This window comes from Ailuropoda melanoleuca, chromosome 4, assembly GCF_002007445.2.
Source record: "Ailuropoda melanoleuca isolate Jingjing chromosome 4, ASM200744v2, whole genome shotgun sequence".
Lineage (NCBI taxonomy): Eukaryota > Metazoa > Chordata > Mammalia > Carnivora > Ursidae > Ailuropoda > Ailuropoda melanoleuca.
Genome location: NC_048221.1, coordinates 35,886,216 through 35,904,752, shown reverse-complemented (window position 1 = coordinate 35,904,752; position 18,537 = coordinate 35,886,216). Strand labels below are relative to the sequence as shown.

General features: G+C 44.8%; 1 protein-coding gene across 4 annotated transcripts in view; it reads right to left on the bottom strand.

The window, feature by feature from the left end:
• The window catches only part of MITF (melanocyte inducing transcription factor), a 215,171-nt gene extending 201,756 nt beyond the window's left edge, over positions 1 to 13,415 (bottom strand). For 2 of the 4 annotated variants that reach the window (XM_011235225.2, XM_034658637.1), the window contains exon 1: positions 13,142 to 13,414. In XM_011235225.2, the coding sequence (XP_011233527.1) occupies positions 13,142 to 13,245 (104 nt within the window). In that variant the 5' untranslated portion in view covers positions 13,246 to 13,414. Of the gene's footprint in view, positions 1 to 13,141 lie in introns of all 4 variants that reach the window. The other 2 variants (XM_011235226.2, XM_002927611.3) reach the window with 2 other exon arrangements.
• Between the last annotated feature and the right edge of the window lie 5,122 nt (positions 13,416 to 18,537).

Genomic DNA, 18,537 nt, shown 5'->3' with positions numbered 1-18,537 from the left:
CTATAGGCTCTATTTGTCTGACACAACCTTGCCCTTGTCCTTCCCTGTCGCAGTCTATACCTCTCCATCAGAGAAGTGAATGGCCCGGTGAGATTCAGAACAAGGGGAAGGACTCCAGGAAGTCAGGATGGCCTTACTGTGACAAGACAGATGCTGGCAGGTCCCAGCCATTCCATCCCTCTGTTTTGGAAGCTCCTGCACTCTGCAAACTGTCTGGAATTCATTAAGACGGGAAAACAGGCTGAAAGCCGTATTTCAAATTTTATTCAGCAGAAGTTTTGTGAAAAACAATTTGGTCATGTGGGCACGCTCAAAATTATTATCACCCTGTTTCTCAACCAAATCTTTCAGTCAAGTGACTGCATACTTGTTGAGTCTGTATCACAACTCTCTCTTGAGATGTGGGCTAGGGCTCCTTTTGGCAGTGCAGCTAGATTAACTCCAAGTTACCCACAGACCACATTTAGAAAACCAAGAGTCCTTCCCTGGTTTCACTAGCGTAGATCTGAAAGCTAACTTTCTAGAAGGGAAAGTTGTTGGGTTTGGGTTTTTGGTTTTTAATCAGTGTGGAATTATTGCCAGTAATCATCTCTAGCCTGACCATAACACACAGCACCCCATTTTTTTACTAAATGTATTCTAATCCAGGAAGTTTTTCATTCCAAAACAGCAAGGTAAGTACAACTCAATATGGAGACAGAGGATTTATGGTGAAAGCATTAGGGTAGTCTTTCTCAAATATGAGTGAGCATCACCAGCTGTGGGGGGCTTATGAAGACACAGACTCCTGGGGCTGACCACCAGTGTCTGATTCGGTAGGACTGCAGCAGAGTCTGAGAATGTGCATTTCTAGCAAGCCTGAGGGCCACGTTTTGAAAGCCACTGTACTACAGTGGTAGTGGTGCTGGACGGGCTGGTGTTGCAAGGGATTTTGCTCAATGAACGTAGAATAGGAAGCACTGCAGAAAGATGGGATTCAGACAACGCAAATGCTTGGACAGTCTCCATGCAGGTGGCAGAAAATCCAAGCTAACCATGTTTACTTAGAAGAGGAATTTGCTGGTTAAATCACAGAAAAGTCCCAGGATAGTTAGGCCTATCAAGGAAAGCCACAACTTGACCCAGAGGTGAAACACTCCCACTAGGATCATGGCAATGATGGCTGGCCATCCACCAAAAATGCATGCTCTTTTCTAGCACAGAGGTGTCGGTGCCCAGGTGGCGTCTGTATTTTCTAGCTCCCACCCCTGCATCCAGACACAGACAGGAGTCTAGTCCGTGTCAACAGGATTTGAGCAAAAGTGAAGCCTGTCATTTTCAGACCTTAGTTATGCCTTTTCCTTTCTACCACCAAACATGAAGGACTCCAGGGTCCTAGGCAAAGGGAGAACCAGAAGATGGAAGGAGTGTGAGTACTTGAACTGCCATGTGGAGGAAAGCCACCTGCCAGGAAGGAACGATTTACACGTATGACTGTTGCACACCACTTTGCTACATCAACTAACATTAGCCTAATTTAAGAACTTGCTTGTTGGGGGCGCCTGGGTGTCTCAGCCGTTAAGCATCTGCCTTCGGCTCAGGTCAGGATCCCAGGGTCCTGGGATCAAGCCCCACATCGGGATCCCTGCTCAGTGGGAAGCCTGTTTCTCCCTCTCACACTCCCCTTGTGTTCTCTTTCTGTCAAATAAATAAATAAAATCTTAAAAAAAAAAAAAAAGAACTTGCTTATTCTCTGCCTACAAGGTATGGCTTTATTCTAAACCCCGACATCTTCCCAAGTTCAAAATCAATGGAAATAAAAAGAAAATCTCCTTCTGTTAGCACCCAAACAAAATCCTGGGATTCATTTTCACGAGTCAGCATTCATCTCCCTAAAACCAATCTCTGTGATAAAGAACTGTGGCAAGGCCTGTGTCAAATTCTCCACTCCTGGAGCCACGAAACTGAAGCAGATGGGCTGAGCATGTGGGAAGGGGCTGTTACCAGAATTTGGAAAGGAGATTATAGGCAAGCAAACTAAAGGTGTCCGCTAGGGAAAACACATAAAGAAAGGGAAGTTGGCTGCCAGAGAGAAATGATTAGAAAATGTCATGTATATGAACCCAAGAGGGAGAAAGAGGGGTACACCAGACCAGCAGAATGACTGATTCAATCAGTATCACTGACTCCAAAAACAAACCCCAATTAATTGTCCTTGCCATTCAGTCTCCTGCTGTTAAATCATGCCTCTCAGTGATTATGATGCTATAACCAAGCAAGTGCCATCAAACCTTCTGGTTCGTTTCTGAATCAACAAAGACTTAAAGCTTCCATATGCAATCAGTGTCATTAAAACTGCATTCCGGGATCCCATCATTTAGCGTGTACATATACAGCATTTACTTAGATAAAACATTATTAGTGTTTACCTACCTACAGACAAGTGGACAAGATGATGCAAGGTATGGTTCCAAAAAGTCTACACACCAATTGTCTAATACACGAGCCAGTGCCAATCTCTCACAAGTTACTCTCTAAACATGTTTCCTTGCAGCAAATGGACAAACTTTTATTTGGAATGTCACCAGGAATCATGCTAGTTGCTTATATTTTGGGGGACTGTTTTCCTAAGCTACTGCAAACTCTTCTTTTAAAAATAAATAAATAGAATTTTCAAGAATGCATGGCTGGTGTCATCCTCTTCCCTTGAAAGTAAATGACCCTAACTGACCAATACTATTTTCATGTTTATTCATAGTTATTCTCTGCCAAAAGCATTATAAATTAGTTGCAAAGGGTTCTACTGGCCAAGGTGCCAATGTTCTAAATTTAGATGGTGCGGTTATGCAGGCTCAGTAATACAACAAAGAAAAGCTAACCCTGAAATACTACCTTTCCATCTTTTGCTGAAAATCTTCAAAGGCTAAAAAACAAAACAAAAATGTACCCAATTCTTTTGCTGGAAAAGGGATTGTTAAAATATCTGTGCATCTGTTCACAGACTCAATTTTAGAGTACTCTCTCCAGCTGCTTGGGAGAGATGCAAGCAAGACAAATACTGTGGTCATATCTCATTGAGATCCTCCAGTAGGCTTTCTCAGGATTGTGCTAGGTTCCAAGTTCAGGAGGAAAATCATCTTTAAGGCTTCTACATGCTTTTCCTTTCACCAAGTTTCAAATATCTGGTTACAAAAATGAAATGGATGTTCTGAAAAACCTATGTCTTGAAACTGGTTAGTATTTAGGAACATTTTACCATAAAGGTACCAAAGTAAATGTAGCATTCCTATCTGTCAGTTCATAATTGCATATATAACCTCTGCCATCAGGCTAAATGAATCTTCCCGGCTTCAAGCCTTATTCTCGCTGAAACAAGTTAAGTCTCCTAGAAGGAAAACGTGTTCTACAAAAATAATTCTACATTCCCAGCAGTGGAGACAAGCACTTTTCCCATTCTGCCTTTGATCACCGAGGAAAACAGACACATGCATGTGAATGATTCAGCAAGTTATCCCACTTTGGGGAAGGGGCGGGGGTGGAGAGGGTGAAGGCCACAGATGCCTTCCTGAAGTTGCTCAACAGCCCACAATTTTCTTATAGAAGGACAGGATTCTACCCGTGCACTCCATAGACCTGTAACTCACTGCATTTGGATTTAAAATATTTGGTCTCACATGACCCAGGATTTTTCCTTTTGAAAGTCACCACTCCACAAGTACTTGAATCAAAGAACACAGCTACTGGAATTCAAATGCTTTGAAGATTTTTGTTTTAAGTTGTTGAATTAAAAACACGCTATTGCCTGTAGATGTCGACACTGATGAAAGCTTGAGGTGCTGTGTGGGAAGAGAGGCTTCTTGGATTTTCATTTCTGCACCAACACTGATATTTTCACATCAGTATGGAGAGGAAGCGTGATCTAGGGGCTGAAACACAGAACTGCAAGTCAGGGGTTCCATGAGAGTTGTTCGTGGTGTACGTGTATATTGTGTTACATGAATCTCAAGGTCTTCGTTTTAATCCTAGGGCACTTGGACTCCTCCTTTATACCAAAACTGAATTCAAAATTCAGCCAGAAGCCATTCCTAGGCAAAGCATGGTCAAACATGAATGATCTCAATGCAACAACAGTGAGAAGAGCAAGGGGACAACTTGAGTAAGATGATCCTGGGGGAAAGAAAGGATAATAAAAATAACAAGACCCATCTCCACTTTCAGTCTGAGGTTAGGCTTAGAAAGACAAGCATAAATCTGTGACTCATTCAACATTAGGAAAACACTTAAAACCAAGTTATAAACAGTTACAGGGAAGAGTAATGATTGTATTTTTCACCACTATTCATGTATGACCTTAACCAGTCTTATGTGTCTTCCTGAGCGCCTATGAGGCAAAGCCTAATGTTAGCTGCTTTCTTACAAGCAATATCTTTTATCTTCACAGCAGCCCTGCATGGTAGCTATTGCCCCATTTTACAAAAGAAGGAATNGAGCGCCTATGAGGCAAAGCCTAATGTTAGCTGCTTTCTTACAAGCAATATCTTTTATCTTCACAGCAGCCCCCATTTTACAAAAGAAGGAACTGAGATTCCAAGAGGTTAGGGAACTGACATTTGAAGAGGTTGGGTAACTCGTCAAAAGTCATATAGCTAGCGAGTGGTAGCCTCAAGATTTGAACACTTTTTTCAGACGTTCAGGTCTTGCCTCAAAATCACCTCCTCTGTGAGGTCATTCCTGATATCAGACCCAATCAAAAAAGCCCCTTCTTTCCCAATCACACTGTATCAATTACACCCTATTGAGCAACAAAAATTATATTGTCCCTTTATTTGGTACATTATTAACTATGTTCCATCTCCAAAATGGAAGCGCCGTGGTAGCTGGAACCTTGCCCGTCTGGTTCTACATTTGATTCCCTCTGGCCAGCACAGAGCCTGACACACCATAGGCGCTTAATAAATAACTGCTGTAAGAAGGGAGAGATGAAAAAACAAATAAATCCAGGTCCTTCTGACCCAAAGTTAGACTACCTCTGCTTAAAGTGACTGAGGGATGTTTTAGAAGCATCTTGGGGAGGACACTAGGGTCCTCATGATTCTGAGGTATCATTTACTTCCCTGTGGGTTTTTCTCTCACCTTTACCCCACTCTTTCCCCTGGCTCAACTTCTGACTCAGGTGGGAAACAACCAATAGGTTATCATCTGCAACACACGCAGGGCAGCGCCCACTGCTTGAGAAGCCCCCTAGAAATTTGGGCACTTGAAGACAAGGACCTCATAGTTCTGACTCTCAGGACGAAGGTCTCGTGTGAACACCACCCTTTATTCTTGGTGGCCTGCGTGAAAGGCCAAAGGAGGGAAAGACATAGCAAAGAAATAAGGAAGCCGTGTTTAAGAATCAGCCTAGAGAAAAGGAGGAGCCTGGTCCTTGCCCCAAGACCTCAGGAACAGAGAACAGGAGGAAGGCGGTGGGGAACTGCAAAAGAGATCCAGACGTGCTTGCAGGTCCTCTCGCCCTCAGCCTACATCTGCCTCCGTAAAGATAGATTCCATGACTTGGAGGAATCCCTTGCCCTAGAGTACACAATGGTTCGCTAGACTCACAAAAACCGTCTTACAAACTGCAACTTGTCCGTACAATATCAAAAGCCTGTAGTAACTCCATTTAATATCGCTGACCCATCTTCTTGATTATTTTCTCCAAATGATGCATATAATTGGAGTGGAGTCAAACATATTTTTATAATTTACTTTGATGAGACAAACCTAACAGCAAAGCACGTTTCATACTTAGAACACACAAACACACACACAAAACAAATGAAACTTTTGCTTACTGTCCTTGAAAAATGCCCAAAAAAAAAAAAAAAATTAGCCGAGTGTTTTTTTCCCCCTATTATTTATCCTAATACTGCCAGTTCTGAAACAAAGCAGTTGGAGGGAGAAATTTAGTAACTTTGATTTGTCCCAAGATACATTTTTTTACACTGAGGTCCTATTCCTGACAGTAAGCACATGTGACCTGTTCTAAAAAAAGGATATTTTCCACTTCTTGCACAACTGGAGCAGATATAAACATCAGCCTGTGCAAACTGCACTGTAGAACTCAAAGGCAATTAAAAACACACACACATACATACACTTAAATAAATTCTAAAAATAGCAGTACTCAGGAAAAGGAAATCTCTAATAACATACAGAACCAACACTTACAATCCACTTTAATCAAATTTTCCATCTAATCATACCACAAAACTAATTTGCATAATAAGACTTGAACATCTGCCAGTGTGAGGCACCTCGATCTGGTCTGTTTTGCCTCAGATTCACGAAATCTATATGTGTCTTAGTTATTGTTATGAAGAACAAAATTACCATGGTAAAGTAGAAAAGAAAGAATTCTATTACTAACGTGCGCTTGGCCCTCTGCAAAGCACTTTTACAGATACTATCTCCATTTTAAAACTTCTCCCAACAGTAAGAGAATGGTTCTCTTGACCCCATTTCACTGTTAAAGAAACTGAGGCTCCTCGAAGCTAAGTGTCTTGAACACACAGGTAGCAGTTAAGTGGCAAAGCTGTTAGCACAGCACTTCAGGGCGGCTCCCTCTGAACCCGGCCATGTGCCTCTAGTCTCTGCCCCCACCGTGTGCTCACAGACCATCAGGAAGGTCTGGGAGTCTGCTTAAATATTTAAAAGGCAACCCGAACCCCCAGAAGTCTATTTTAGGATATGTCCTCCAAGACGTCTAACATTTTATTTAATGTTGTAGAGAAATAATGCTTGAGTGTTGCTTGACCTTCAAGGCCAAACTCAAACATCCCTGCCTGTTCACAAAACTGGCCTCCAATGTCCCTTCCTCCGTGGAATGCCCATTGCTGATGCCCACCTCCCCACAAGATCACTCTGTGTCTTATATGTTTAGCTGGGTCCATGTGTTCTTTCCTTCACCTGCTGGGAGCTCTGGAGAAGGTACAGAATGATGCGACTCTGCATGTCCATGGCTGTGCACAGTGCCTCTTACACAGCGGCACAGGCTGGGGGACAAGAGCTTCGGGCTAGAGCCAGGCGCTCTCAGGTTAAATCCAGGCCCGTTCACTTGCTATTCCCCAGTCGTCTTTCTCTGTGAAATAAGTATAATAAGGGACGCCTGGGTGGTCCAGCTGGTGAAGCATCTGCCTTCAGTTCAGGTCATGATCTCCGGGTCCTAGGATCAAGTCCCACCTCGGGCTTCCTACTCGGTGGGGAGTCTGCTTCCCTCTCTCTCTCTCAATCTCTCCCTTTGCCCCCCCACCACTCATTCTCTCTCTCTTTCTAATAAATAAAAATAATCTTTAAAAAAAATAAGAATAATAAAAATACATACACCCAAGGTTGAAGTGAAAACTAACTGAATACAAGCAAAATATACAGACGCAATCCTGTCAGGGAGTAAGCACTGTGTAAGAATTACCAGTTTAAAAAATTATAATTAATATCATGATTGTTTTTATTTATTATTATCATCTCATGCAAGTTTTTGCAAAGACTAAGTCCACACACATAAACACACTTAGGATAGGGGCTGGTACAGGGTACGCGCTCCATGAACGTTAACTATGTTTATTGGTGTTAATTTGCACATACCAGAGCTCAACAGACACATGCTGAATATGAGGTTTTACATAGGCACCAAGGCCACAACTGCTTTTCTTTTTAACCAGCATAAATAAATTTTTACGGGTTGAATCAAAAATAGAAAATGTGAAAAAAAAAAAAAAACCTCATCTGAAAACCTCATTAAGTGGTAGTATTCATTAGGAGACTTGTTGTTCACCAACAACTCTGGCCTTAGGGAAGAAAGCCAAAGACAGCCCAATGCAAACACCTTCTGGAATGTCAGGACTCACTGCTAAGTAATAAAGAAATAATAGCTAATAACCAGAATACCATTTGCTAACATTTTATTGAACCCTTACAACATGCCTGGCACCATGCTAATACTGTTCCACAGTCAACGTCACAGCTACTGTTTTTAAGACCCCCAGGATGCAGGCCTCCATTAGACAGATGAGTAAACTGAAGTTAGGAGTCACCCAACCTGCCCAAGGTCACCCAGCTAGTTAGTGAGAGTGTTGCCAGAATAATGCTGGCAGTTCCCTGCAGATTGGACAGACAGAAAACTCAAGAAAACTCTCAGAAACCAGTAAGAGATTGACAGTTGTGTTTTGCCAAGAATGGATTATCATTTCATAAAAGTGTATTTTTTTTAATCAGAGAGATTTATTTCTCTTTCAAGTTCGAGCTGATAGATTAGACAGACAGCCAGCTGTGTTCCCCAAGTTCATTCAGATGTCCATGTTCCTTCTAACCTTGTCTTTTCAGGGTTCCCTAGGGTGATACCCTTGGCTTTATGGTTAAGCAAGATTACCACCACCGTGTCTGGGTCCCAGCCTGCAATAAGAAGGAAAGACAGAGTGGGGAACACACAGGTTCAGAAAGAGTATTTTTAATAGGAAATCTCAGAATAAATCCAAGAAACGGCAACGGCCTTATACTAAAACATGTGAGTGTGCGTGTGACACAATAGTCTTTGTCTATCTCATTTCACTACAAACCTGTGAAAACTTCACACATCTCTCTATAAATCAGCATTTGGGAACCACCGCTGTATCCTATCTTGCCATAATAAACCTAAGACTCACTCTCATTCCCATTTCTAGTTTCAGGAAGTTAGACAAACGGTTACCTAAAACATAACTAAAATTTTGGGAAGAGAAGAAACTGGAAATAGATTAGGTCAATTCTGAAGTCTGTCCAGGAAAGGGGCATTAGCAACTACAAAGCCACTGAATTTCACACCCAGTAAACTGAACAAGAGGACCTTAAACCTGAGATATGTGACCATGTTTGAAAATGTTTTCAGGTCCCAAAGACTACAGAGAGTTCCTGCACTGCTAGGAACACACTGAACAGCTCCACATGTGCTTCCCTGATGGGACTGTGCCAACGCGTGAATTCTGGGTTCACCCTTGATATTTGGCACCTTTCCCCTGCCACCCACCATGAAGAGCTCATTCCCAGGAGAACATACAAAGGCTTCAAAAACCTTGCTGGGGGAACCGGACTGCAAACAATTCTTCGTTAGAACCTTTCTCATAGCATGCATCTTCCTATAACACAGATTTGCCAGTGAATATGATCAAAAGGGGGTTCACATGATCTAAGTCCAGCAGCTTCCCATTCCTAAAGGCCAGGAGGTCTGGTTTAGGAACAAAACTGTCTCTTCTCATGAAATACCTGTACATCTCAGCTTAGCCCAAACAAAGAACATATAAGCTCCCCTTTGGAGAGACCTTGGTGGATACCTATCTTAAAAGGCTGCAATGTTGAATGCAAAATTGGAACCAAGCACCCCATCCGAAGTGGAGTCCTCAGGGAGAAAGCAACACCTGTTCAAACAACAAATCATTACTGTGCCAGGCAATGTTCTAGGCCAACTGTTCTGAAACAGGGGTGACTGTGCCCCTCATGGGCATTTGGCAGAGTCTGGAGACGTTTCCGGTCGTCACAACTGGGTATAGGGTGGTACTCGCCTCTAGCAGGCGGAGGCCAGGGATGCTGGTCAACGTCGTGCAATGCCCAGGACTGTTCCCACAACAAAGAATTATCCAGCACGAAATGTCAATTGCACTGAGGTTGAGAAACTCTGCTCTAGATTCTAGGAACACAACAGTAAACAAGAACAGACAGAAATCCCTGCTCCCTTGAAGCTGGCAGTCTAGTGGGGAGAAACATAAACATAACATATTAGAGATGACAGAGTCAGTTGTAATATAAATATTATGGAAACAATAGAGCAGGACAAGGAAGATGAGAGTTTGGAGCGATAGCAGTTGTACGTAGTGAGGTAGGCCTGGCCTGGTAAGAATATGAAAAGTAAGACCTGAAGTTGGTGAGGCAGTGAGCACTGTGGCTCTCTGGGCAAGGGACAGTCCAGGCAGAGGCACCAGCAAGAACAACATACAAAGGCCTTATGGTGGAGGGTCTGGAGTGTTCCAAAAACAGCAAAGAAATGAGTCTGGAGACAGCAAATGAACTCAGAACTGACAGGGAGCTTGACCATATAGGCTGCCTTTTGCCAGTTAAAGGATCTTGAGTATTACTGAAACTGGGAGCCATTGGAGAATTTTAAGCAGAAAATGACATGATGTGGCATGTTTTAATCCACCATTTCTCAGCGTCAGAGTGACAATTGAGGGCCAGATAATTCTCTGTTGCAGGGGCTATCTTTTGCATTACAGAATGGTTAACAGCATCTCTGGCCTCCATTTACTGAAGACCAGTACCAATGCCCTTCCATTTGGATAACCAAAAATATCTTCAGACATTGTCAAATGACCCCTGGGGGGCAAAATCTGCCTCCCCCCTTGAGAGCCGATTTTAATGGGAACATTGCAGCTGCCATGTAGAAAATCCACCAGAAGGGGTAGGAGGAGAAGGCAAGAGAGCAGTTAAGAGACTACTGCAATAACCCTGGCATGGGCTGGTGAGGACTTGGACCAAAGTGGGAGCAGAGGAGCTGCTGAGAGGTGGGCCGACTCTGAACACATTTTCAACTCTAAGAGACAATCCAGAGAATACAACTGATAGACGAAATGGCTATGGCAGTCTTAACCTTTCCTTTTCTGCTTTTTCCAATCAAGACTTACAAGAAGGGAGGTGCCCTGGCAAAGACTTCAGACACAAAGCCATGAGGAGGCCCCCAACAACATGTAGCCCTTTTAAAGTCACACAACAGATGCCGATGACAATAAGTTAGACAACTGTGGAAAACAGTATAGGGAAATTTTGCCAACCCCATATATTTATTCACAGATTTTATTTAACTGGTTTATTTCAAAGAGCATGTGTCTGCTCCACAGACAAGTTTTACAACAACTTTTTTAATTTAGCATTCCTCTCCATACCGGTTCTGTCCCGCACCTGTTTCTAGCTTCAACGTGTGAAGCCATTGCTTCCCACGTACCCACATTTTTCCTTACACATGCTAGCTAGCTACCGAGGACGTTCACCCTTGCAAGTAATTTTTTGCCGACTCTGAAAAAGAACAGGCCCAAATCCTTCAACATGAGTTTCATGGCACTCATTTGGGTTTTTCCAGATGGTATTTTCCTCACTCTCTCAAACTCATTTAATGTTATGTATCAGCTCCCATCAAAAATGTTCCAAACAGTCCGGTTAATTCATTTCTTTCAGGACTACACACACATACACACACTCAAACACTCACTCCCTCATTCTGGCCATGTAAGCATTTGCTTATAGAAGCAAAAGCAGAGACTGCTCGGTAAAACACTGGTCCCTTCAGCCGAATGCACATAAAGCCCCAATGAGCATAACCAACAATACCCTTTACACAATATTACTCAAAACCCCCAACCCCCAACACACACAATCTATGCTCACACACAAAACAGCCATTATGAAGAGAAACCATCAACTAAAGGCTGGTATTAGGCATCTAACTGCATTTCCTTCCAATCCCCTTCAAGCATCTGCAAAGAGACTGCTTCAGCAGCCCAGTCCGTGGGTATGCCGTTCCCAGATTTTCTTCCCATACTTGTATTCAGAGTCTTGACACAGCCCTAAAGGAAACAAACCTGGTTCTGCCTGCCACCAGAGCAAACACCAGCCCCAGGCACCCCAGAAGCAAAGACAGTACTACTCCCTCATCCACCCTGATTTCAGGACCCTCTCACCCTCTGCCAGCCAGGCCCATTCACCCAGACTCTACCCACTGCAAGGGGCAGGAAGGAAGGTTTAAGATGAGTGCAGAAGCACTGCTGAACCATCCAGGCAGTTTCATCTTCTTTCACAACTGAGAGGGGTGGACATAAACCCTTCTCTACTATCACAACCTCAAATGACCGGCTATCTCCTGTTTGGTAAACACTGGAAATGCCCAGAAGTAGCCACAGGACAGAGAAAGGAAGCTACCCAACCCATTCCGATGGGCAAGTGGAAATGGAGGTAGCACAGGAAGCGGGCACTCGACGTGGTGGGCCGCCAGACCAGCGGGTGTCTTCACTTCTCTCCAAAAAGTTTTTGAAGTCCCCAACAAATTAAACGCGTGTCGCTGCCAAGCAGGGGACCTGCCAAGCAGGTGTGTCCCAATACCCTCCAGTTCCAAGGCTTTTTCCCCTTCAGGGAAGGCCTGGATTTGAACGGAACTCTATTGCCCAGGTTGTTTAAACTGGACGAGAGACACGCCCACCCGTGGCCCAGACCAGCCCGCGCGCGGGTGCCCTGGTCTGCAAGGTGAGAGGCGGGGCTCGGGGAAGCATCACCTGGAGGCGGCCAGGGGCGGGCTTTCCCAGAGGAGCCCGACTCCTAGGAGGCGACAACAGACGAACTAATTGCTTCCCTTAGCGTCGCGCTTCAATCCACCCCAAGCACTCCCTGAGTCCTCAACCCGCTAGGTTCTCCAGAAAAGGGGTTCACTAGAAACTCTTTTTTCCTCCTTCCCACTGGGACAGCGTCCGGGTCCCGCGCTCCTCCTCCCCCACCTGCGCGCCAGGTCGCTCCCCAGCCCCCACCCGGTCTCCGCAGCTGGTATCCCCAGCCGAGGGACCCCTAACCTGGGCCGGCCGTCCCGGGCTGCCCGCCGCGCCCCCGAGGAGCACTTGGGCGGAGTCCCCCAGGCGTGTACCGGCCCGGCAGGCGCGGCCCCCAACTGCGGGGGGCAGTACGCCCTCTGCCCCCGGGCAGTACGCCCTCTGCCCCCGGGCCCGGCAGGCGCGGCCCCCAACTGCGGGGGGCAGTACGCCCTCTGCCCCCGGGCAGTACGCCCTCTGCCCCCGGGCTGCCCGCCGCGCCCCCGAGGAGCACTTGGGCGGAGTCCCCCAGGCGTGTACCGGCCCCGCAGGCGCGGCCCCCAACTGCGGGGGGCAGTACGCCCTCTGCGTCCCGGGCTGCCCGCCGCGCCCCCGAGGAGCACTTGGGCGGAGTCCCCCAGGCGTGTACCGGCCCGGCAAGGCGCGGCCCCCAACTGCGGGGGGCAGTACGCCCTCTGCCCCCGGGCTTTTGTCCCAAAGCCCGGGCGACCGGCTTTCCCCGCCCCAGGGAGTGGGGCGCGGGGCCCCCCAGCTGCCCGCCGCGCCTCCCTCCAGCTGTCACCACTCACCTGCTCTTCAGAGGTTGACTTTTGAGTTCGTAATAGGTTTTGGGCTCTTCGTGAAACTCCTCCCCGACTTCGAAATCCGGCACGATCCCCGATTCCGACTGCATGGCTCCCGCTTACAGTCCTTGCACTGCTTGAAAGTGAGAACAGAGCCCGGGGGCGGAGGGAAGGTGGCGGGGCCTGGGTCCCCCGAGCGGTGCGCCCCCGCGCAGTGCCCAGCTCAGCCCGCTCGCCCGCTCGCGGCCGCCCGCCCCGGCGCGGGCGAGTTTACACTCGCACCCGGGCGGGAGGGGCGGGCGGCCGCGCGCTGCCTGGGATCTGTAGTTCGGCCCGGACGGGGCGTTCCCGGCTCTCCAGGGGAGCCGCTCCCGCGAAAACTACAACTCCCAGAAGGCCAGGCGAGGGCAGAGGCAACGTGGTGGACACCGCTATTGCAACTCCTGTTTGGATTCATTGTCAATGTCAGCAGCTCCTCTCCCTCTTCTCTCCCCACTTGCTTCAAGGGTACAGACTTGGCTATTTAATATTACTAAGAATGGACTCAGCCTTCCTTTCCTACCATCACCCCTACTCCCAGCTGAGACATTTGCGAGGGCACGCCAACTCTTTAATAAAATAAAATAATTTTTTTAATCGTGAAGGGTTCTGGCACTAGAAAGTTTCTAGTGCCTTCAAGCCTGCCTTAAAATAAAAGGACTTACTTTGAGCCTGTATGCTTCCCAGTGCTTCTGCGACGTATCAACCTGTCCTCAGATTGGAATGGAGCAGAGGAATTTGCCTTCACTTTATAATTAAAACATTATTGTAAAAATTGTTCTTGTGCGTTCCTTTTCCATAACTCAGTCTGGGCTCTTGCAATACTATTCATCCAGCTGAGTGGCTCTTTTCCCTTTATCCAGTTAGCCACTTTTAATCTAAAGCAGCACTTGAAAGTTTCGGTTAATTTTGAAAGGCACAAAGTTACAAAACAACATCGTCACTGTCTGCCTCTAATTTCTCAGTTGCCTGGGAGTTCAAACGAGATTTTCCTAACAATTCAGGAGTGAATTTGTGGGTGCATAAACTGTACAGGTATCATTCTCCCTCCTGAGCTTCTCCGCACTCATTTAGGTAACAGAGTAACAGGTTCAGTTATGGCTTATACAACTTCCAGACCTTTCTGATTAGTTCCAGCAGGATGTGTTTCTTCTTTTAAAAGTATCTTAAGGAGTCAGGGAGGCAGTAGAGAGAGGATGGCGTTTAAAGTTTTGACTCAGAGTTGAAATCCCAAAATCCTTGTCTAAAGTACTGTGTAATCTTGGGCAGGTCACTGATTCCTAGAAGCCTCAATTTCTTCATCTGTAACAGAGGAGATTGACAAATCTGTCTTAGAAGATGTTGCAAGGTCAAATGCAAGGGAAAGTGATTTGTAGTCTATAAAAATGCTGCTCAATGGTCATTCTTTTATCTATTATATCTTGAAGATGTTCCTCGTGGACTAACACTTCATCTGTGGGTTTGTCCTTCCAGAAGTAGTAAACTAAATGATCATCCTTGGATAAAACTCTAAGGAGGCTGGGCTAATGATTGGGCATCTCCCAGGATTCCATTGACCCCTTAAAGGTTATCAAGAACTACATGTTAGAACTGCAGTGTATAACCTCTTTAGAATGGTAATGAAACAGTCCATTATGTCACTCATTACATCAAATAGTGACCTAATAGACCAAAGGAACCAAACCTGAAGGGGAAAAAACCTGCTGAGAAAGCCAAGAGCCCTGAATTTACCTCCAACAAAGTGCACCTTCCAGAAAGATCTGCAAAATACAGAGCTCTGAGCTGAGGTTGCCCTGGGATACACACAGATTTCTGTTATTTTTTCCTCTATACCTTTTCTTCTGGTCTCATCCTACTCTGGGTTGGGGAAACCTTCTCTTCTATCACATGTGACAAAATTGTTGATTGGAGTGCCATCCTCCACCCAATGGGAGTGGGTATGTGACTTAACCCTGACCAATAAATGGTCCCTTTTCCTTAGTCACAGTGATTCCTTAAGAGATGGACAGAGGACACTAACATGACTAAAAGTTCTCCTTTGAACTTTTCTGTAGGGCAATGGGAAAGACTGATTTGTGAAAGTATGGTGCTCCAAGGAAGACAACTTAGAGCTAATTACTTATGGCCACATAGGGAAGCTGACCAAAACTGAGACCGTGAGATAACATCAACAACCAGAGAAACAGATATCCTTAGATTTTCCAGAGATATGAACCAAAAATTCTTTTCTTTTTGCTAGAATTTTATGGTTTAGATTTTTGTCACTTGCAACCAAAAGAGCTTTGAGTAATCACCCTAAAAACTTTTCACTCCTTTACTTCCCTATGGATAGCCATACCATTAACCTACATAATAAAAAGTTGACCACCTGATAGATGGTCTTGTAACCCCTCTTCATTTATGAATTAAACCTAGGAATAGGTGCCCCTTCTTCAAAAAGGTGATAAAAGGCAGTATCTTCATACATTTCAACAGGGGATTGTGTCGTCTATTGAAAGTACAAAAAAAAAAAAAGTACAGGGGCACCTGAGTGGCTCAGTCATTAAGCGCCTGCCTTCGGTTCTGGGCCTGATCCCAGGGTCCTGGGATCAAGCCCTGCATTGAGCCCCACATCGGGCTCCCTGCTCCACTGGGAGACTGCTAGCAGGGAGCCTGCTTCTTCCTCTCCCACTCCCCCTGCTTGTGTTCCCTCTCTCACTGTCTCTCTCTGTGTCAAATAAATAAATAAAATCTTTAAAAAAAAAAGTACAAAAGATTATAATTATTGTCACACTTACCTATATTTTAATACTTTACTCTTTTGCACATGCTTGTCACACACATTTCTCTCTCCTTTTTTTAAAAGATTTTATTTATTTAACAGAGAGAGAGAGAGCACAAGCAGGGGGAGCAGCAGAGGAAGAGGGAGAAGCAAGCTCTCCACTGAGCAGGGAACCCGATTCAGGGCTCGATCCCAGGACCCTGGGATCATGACCTGAGCTGAAGGCAGACACTTAACAGACTGACCCAGACGCCCCACGCACCTTTCATTTGAGCTCATAAGAATCCAGCAAGAATAAATGGGGTAAGGGAGCCTGCTTCTCCCTCTCCCTCTGTCACTCCCCATACCTGTGTGCACGCTCTTGCTTTCTCTCTCTCTCTCACATTCTCTCTCTCTCTCAAATAAATAAATAAAATCTTAGAAAAAGAAGAATAGATGAGCAAGAGTCTTCCCTTTAATATGCATTGAGCACACATTAGTTACAGACAGAGCCCTGCATTAAGTAATCAGCCTACAAGAATTTATTTGACCTCCTCTTTGCCCTCAAGAGACTCATAGTCCAGGAATTGAGAGAAGGCTTGTAACCCAGTGAGAAACCACACATTAGGCAGTAAGTACTAAGCAGCAGATAATTGGTGTATGATTTGTACTTTCCTATCCATTTAGCTCACCAGCAATATATGGTGCTCCTACTCTCTGTCAACCACATTATGTGCTACATATGGGGAAATAGCAGTTTTGAGCCATGTACGGTCCCTGCACTCAGGACATACTCCCCACCTCTTTAGGAATAGGAGTGACAATGATTTGATGGATAAATAAATAGATAGGTAAATGTTACAAGTGTCTGAGAAAGGAGCCACCACTAAAGGTAGGGATAGAGATAAAGCAAAGAACTCTTGGAGGAGATGTGTCTCAGCTAAATCCAAAAAAATAAAGGAAAAGGAAAAAAAGAAAGGAAAAATCTAGGACATAAAACATGAAAACTGAATCTAATCAATCTCCTAGATCTAACCACCAATTTACAGGGGGGAAAAGGAGAGGAACGTGTTAATAATGCCATGAGGATACAATCAGACAAACCCAGAAACTGAGAAATTCTACGAGACATTGAGAAATTCTTCAACAAATAAAGAGCATGAAACAAAGAGGAAGGAGGAACAGCTATAGATTTTTAAAGACATAAGAAATATTCATCTGGGGCGCCTGGGTGGCGCAGTCGTTAAGCGTCTGCCTTCGGCTCAGGGCGTGATACCAGCGTTCAGGGATAGAGTCCCACATGGGGCTCCTCCGCTGGGAGCCTGCTTCTTCCTCTCCCACTCCCCTGCTGTGTTGCCTCTCTCGCTGGGTGTCTCTCTGCCACATAAAAAAATAAAATCTTTAAAAAAAAAAAAAAGAAATATTCATCTATTGAATTATATCTACATTTTAAAAATTAATTGGAAAAAGAGACATATCGCTCAAATACTCTGTGTAGACTTTATCTGGAGCATGATTTGAACTAACCAATTGTCAAAATTCATTTCAGAGAACACTAGGGGAGTATGAACATGGGCTGGAATTGGATGTTAAAAAATTATTGGTAATTTTATTAGGTGTGATAGTGACATTGTGCTTATCTTATTTTTGAAGTTCTTATCTGATAGAGATGCCTATAAAGTATTTATGGGTGAGATGCTATGATGTCTGGGAATTGCCATAAAATCCTCCATGTCCTCTCCTTCTATCCCCCATAAAGTGGGAAAGGAAAGATGAAACGTGAATAAGATGTTGAAACTGGGTAATGTGTTATGGAAGTTTACTATACTATTCTATTTCTGTGTACCTTTGAAAATTTCCATAATAAATAAACAAAAAAGAGTGAAAAAGAGGGAACTGTCAGAATGATTTTTTAAATAGGGTAGAATTTCTGATAAAATTAGGTAAAAAGGTATGTCATTCAAAAAGAGAAAATAGACATAGGGAAATGTGGAAACAAGGTTGCTCCTGATATGTTTGTGGGAAATAGTCAAGAGCAACTGGGTATGGTTAATTTCAGCAGAAAGCAATTTCATTTAAAGTGAAGTGAGGAGCTCCAGACCCTCCAGAAGGGCAGAAGGACCTGACCCAGAAGCTGTGCAACCAAGAACAACTCCAAAATCTAAGCTGTAGAGCTGAGCTGTTGACGCCACCACCGCCACCACCTCTGTGTCATGGGCTAACCACCACAGCTCACGCCTTTGACACTGAACGTGGTATGTTGTCAGAATGCTGCCTCTGGGACGTGGATAGAGCCACAACTGCCCACCACCAAAATGGATTAGGCTGAGTCCAGCTGCTTCACCTATCCGTTGTCCCATCCAAGGTCAAGACTTGATGCAATTGGCAGATCTAGGTTTTGAGCCCAAGCTCTGACCACAAGGATGCATACCCAAAGCTGTTTCCATACCCTCTTTCCCTCACTACTTTAGAGATTTAATATAAAAAACAATTTTGCAGTCTCTCTGGGAGCAATAAATTCAATTATGTAGACAGAAACACATAAAGCTACTGCCCCCTGCCCCTTTTAACTTGTGTTTCTCTTATTTGAAGCGTATTCTAACAAGCATAGGATTGAACAATA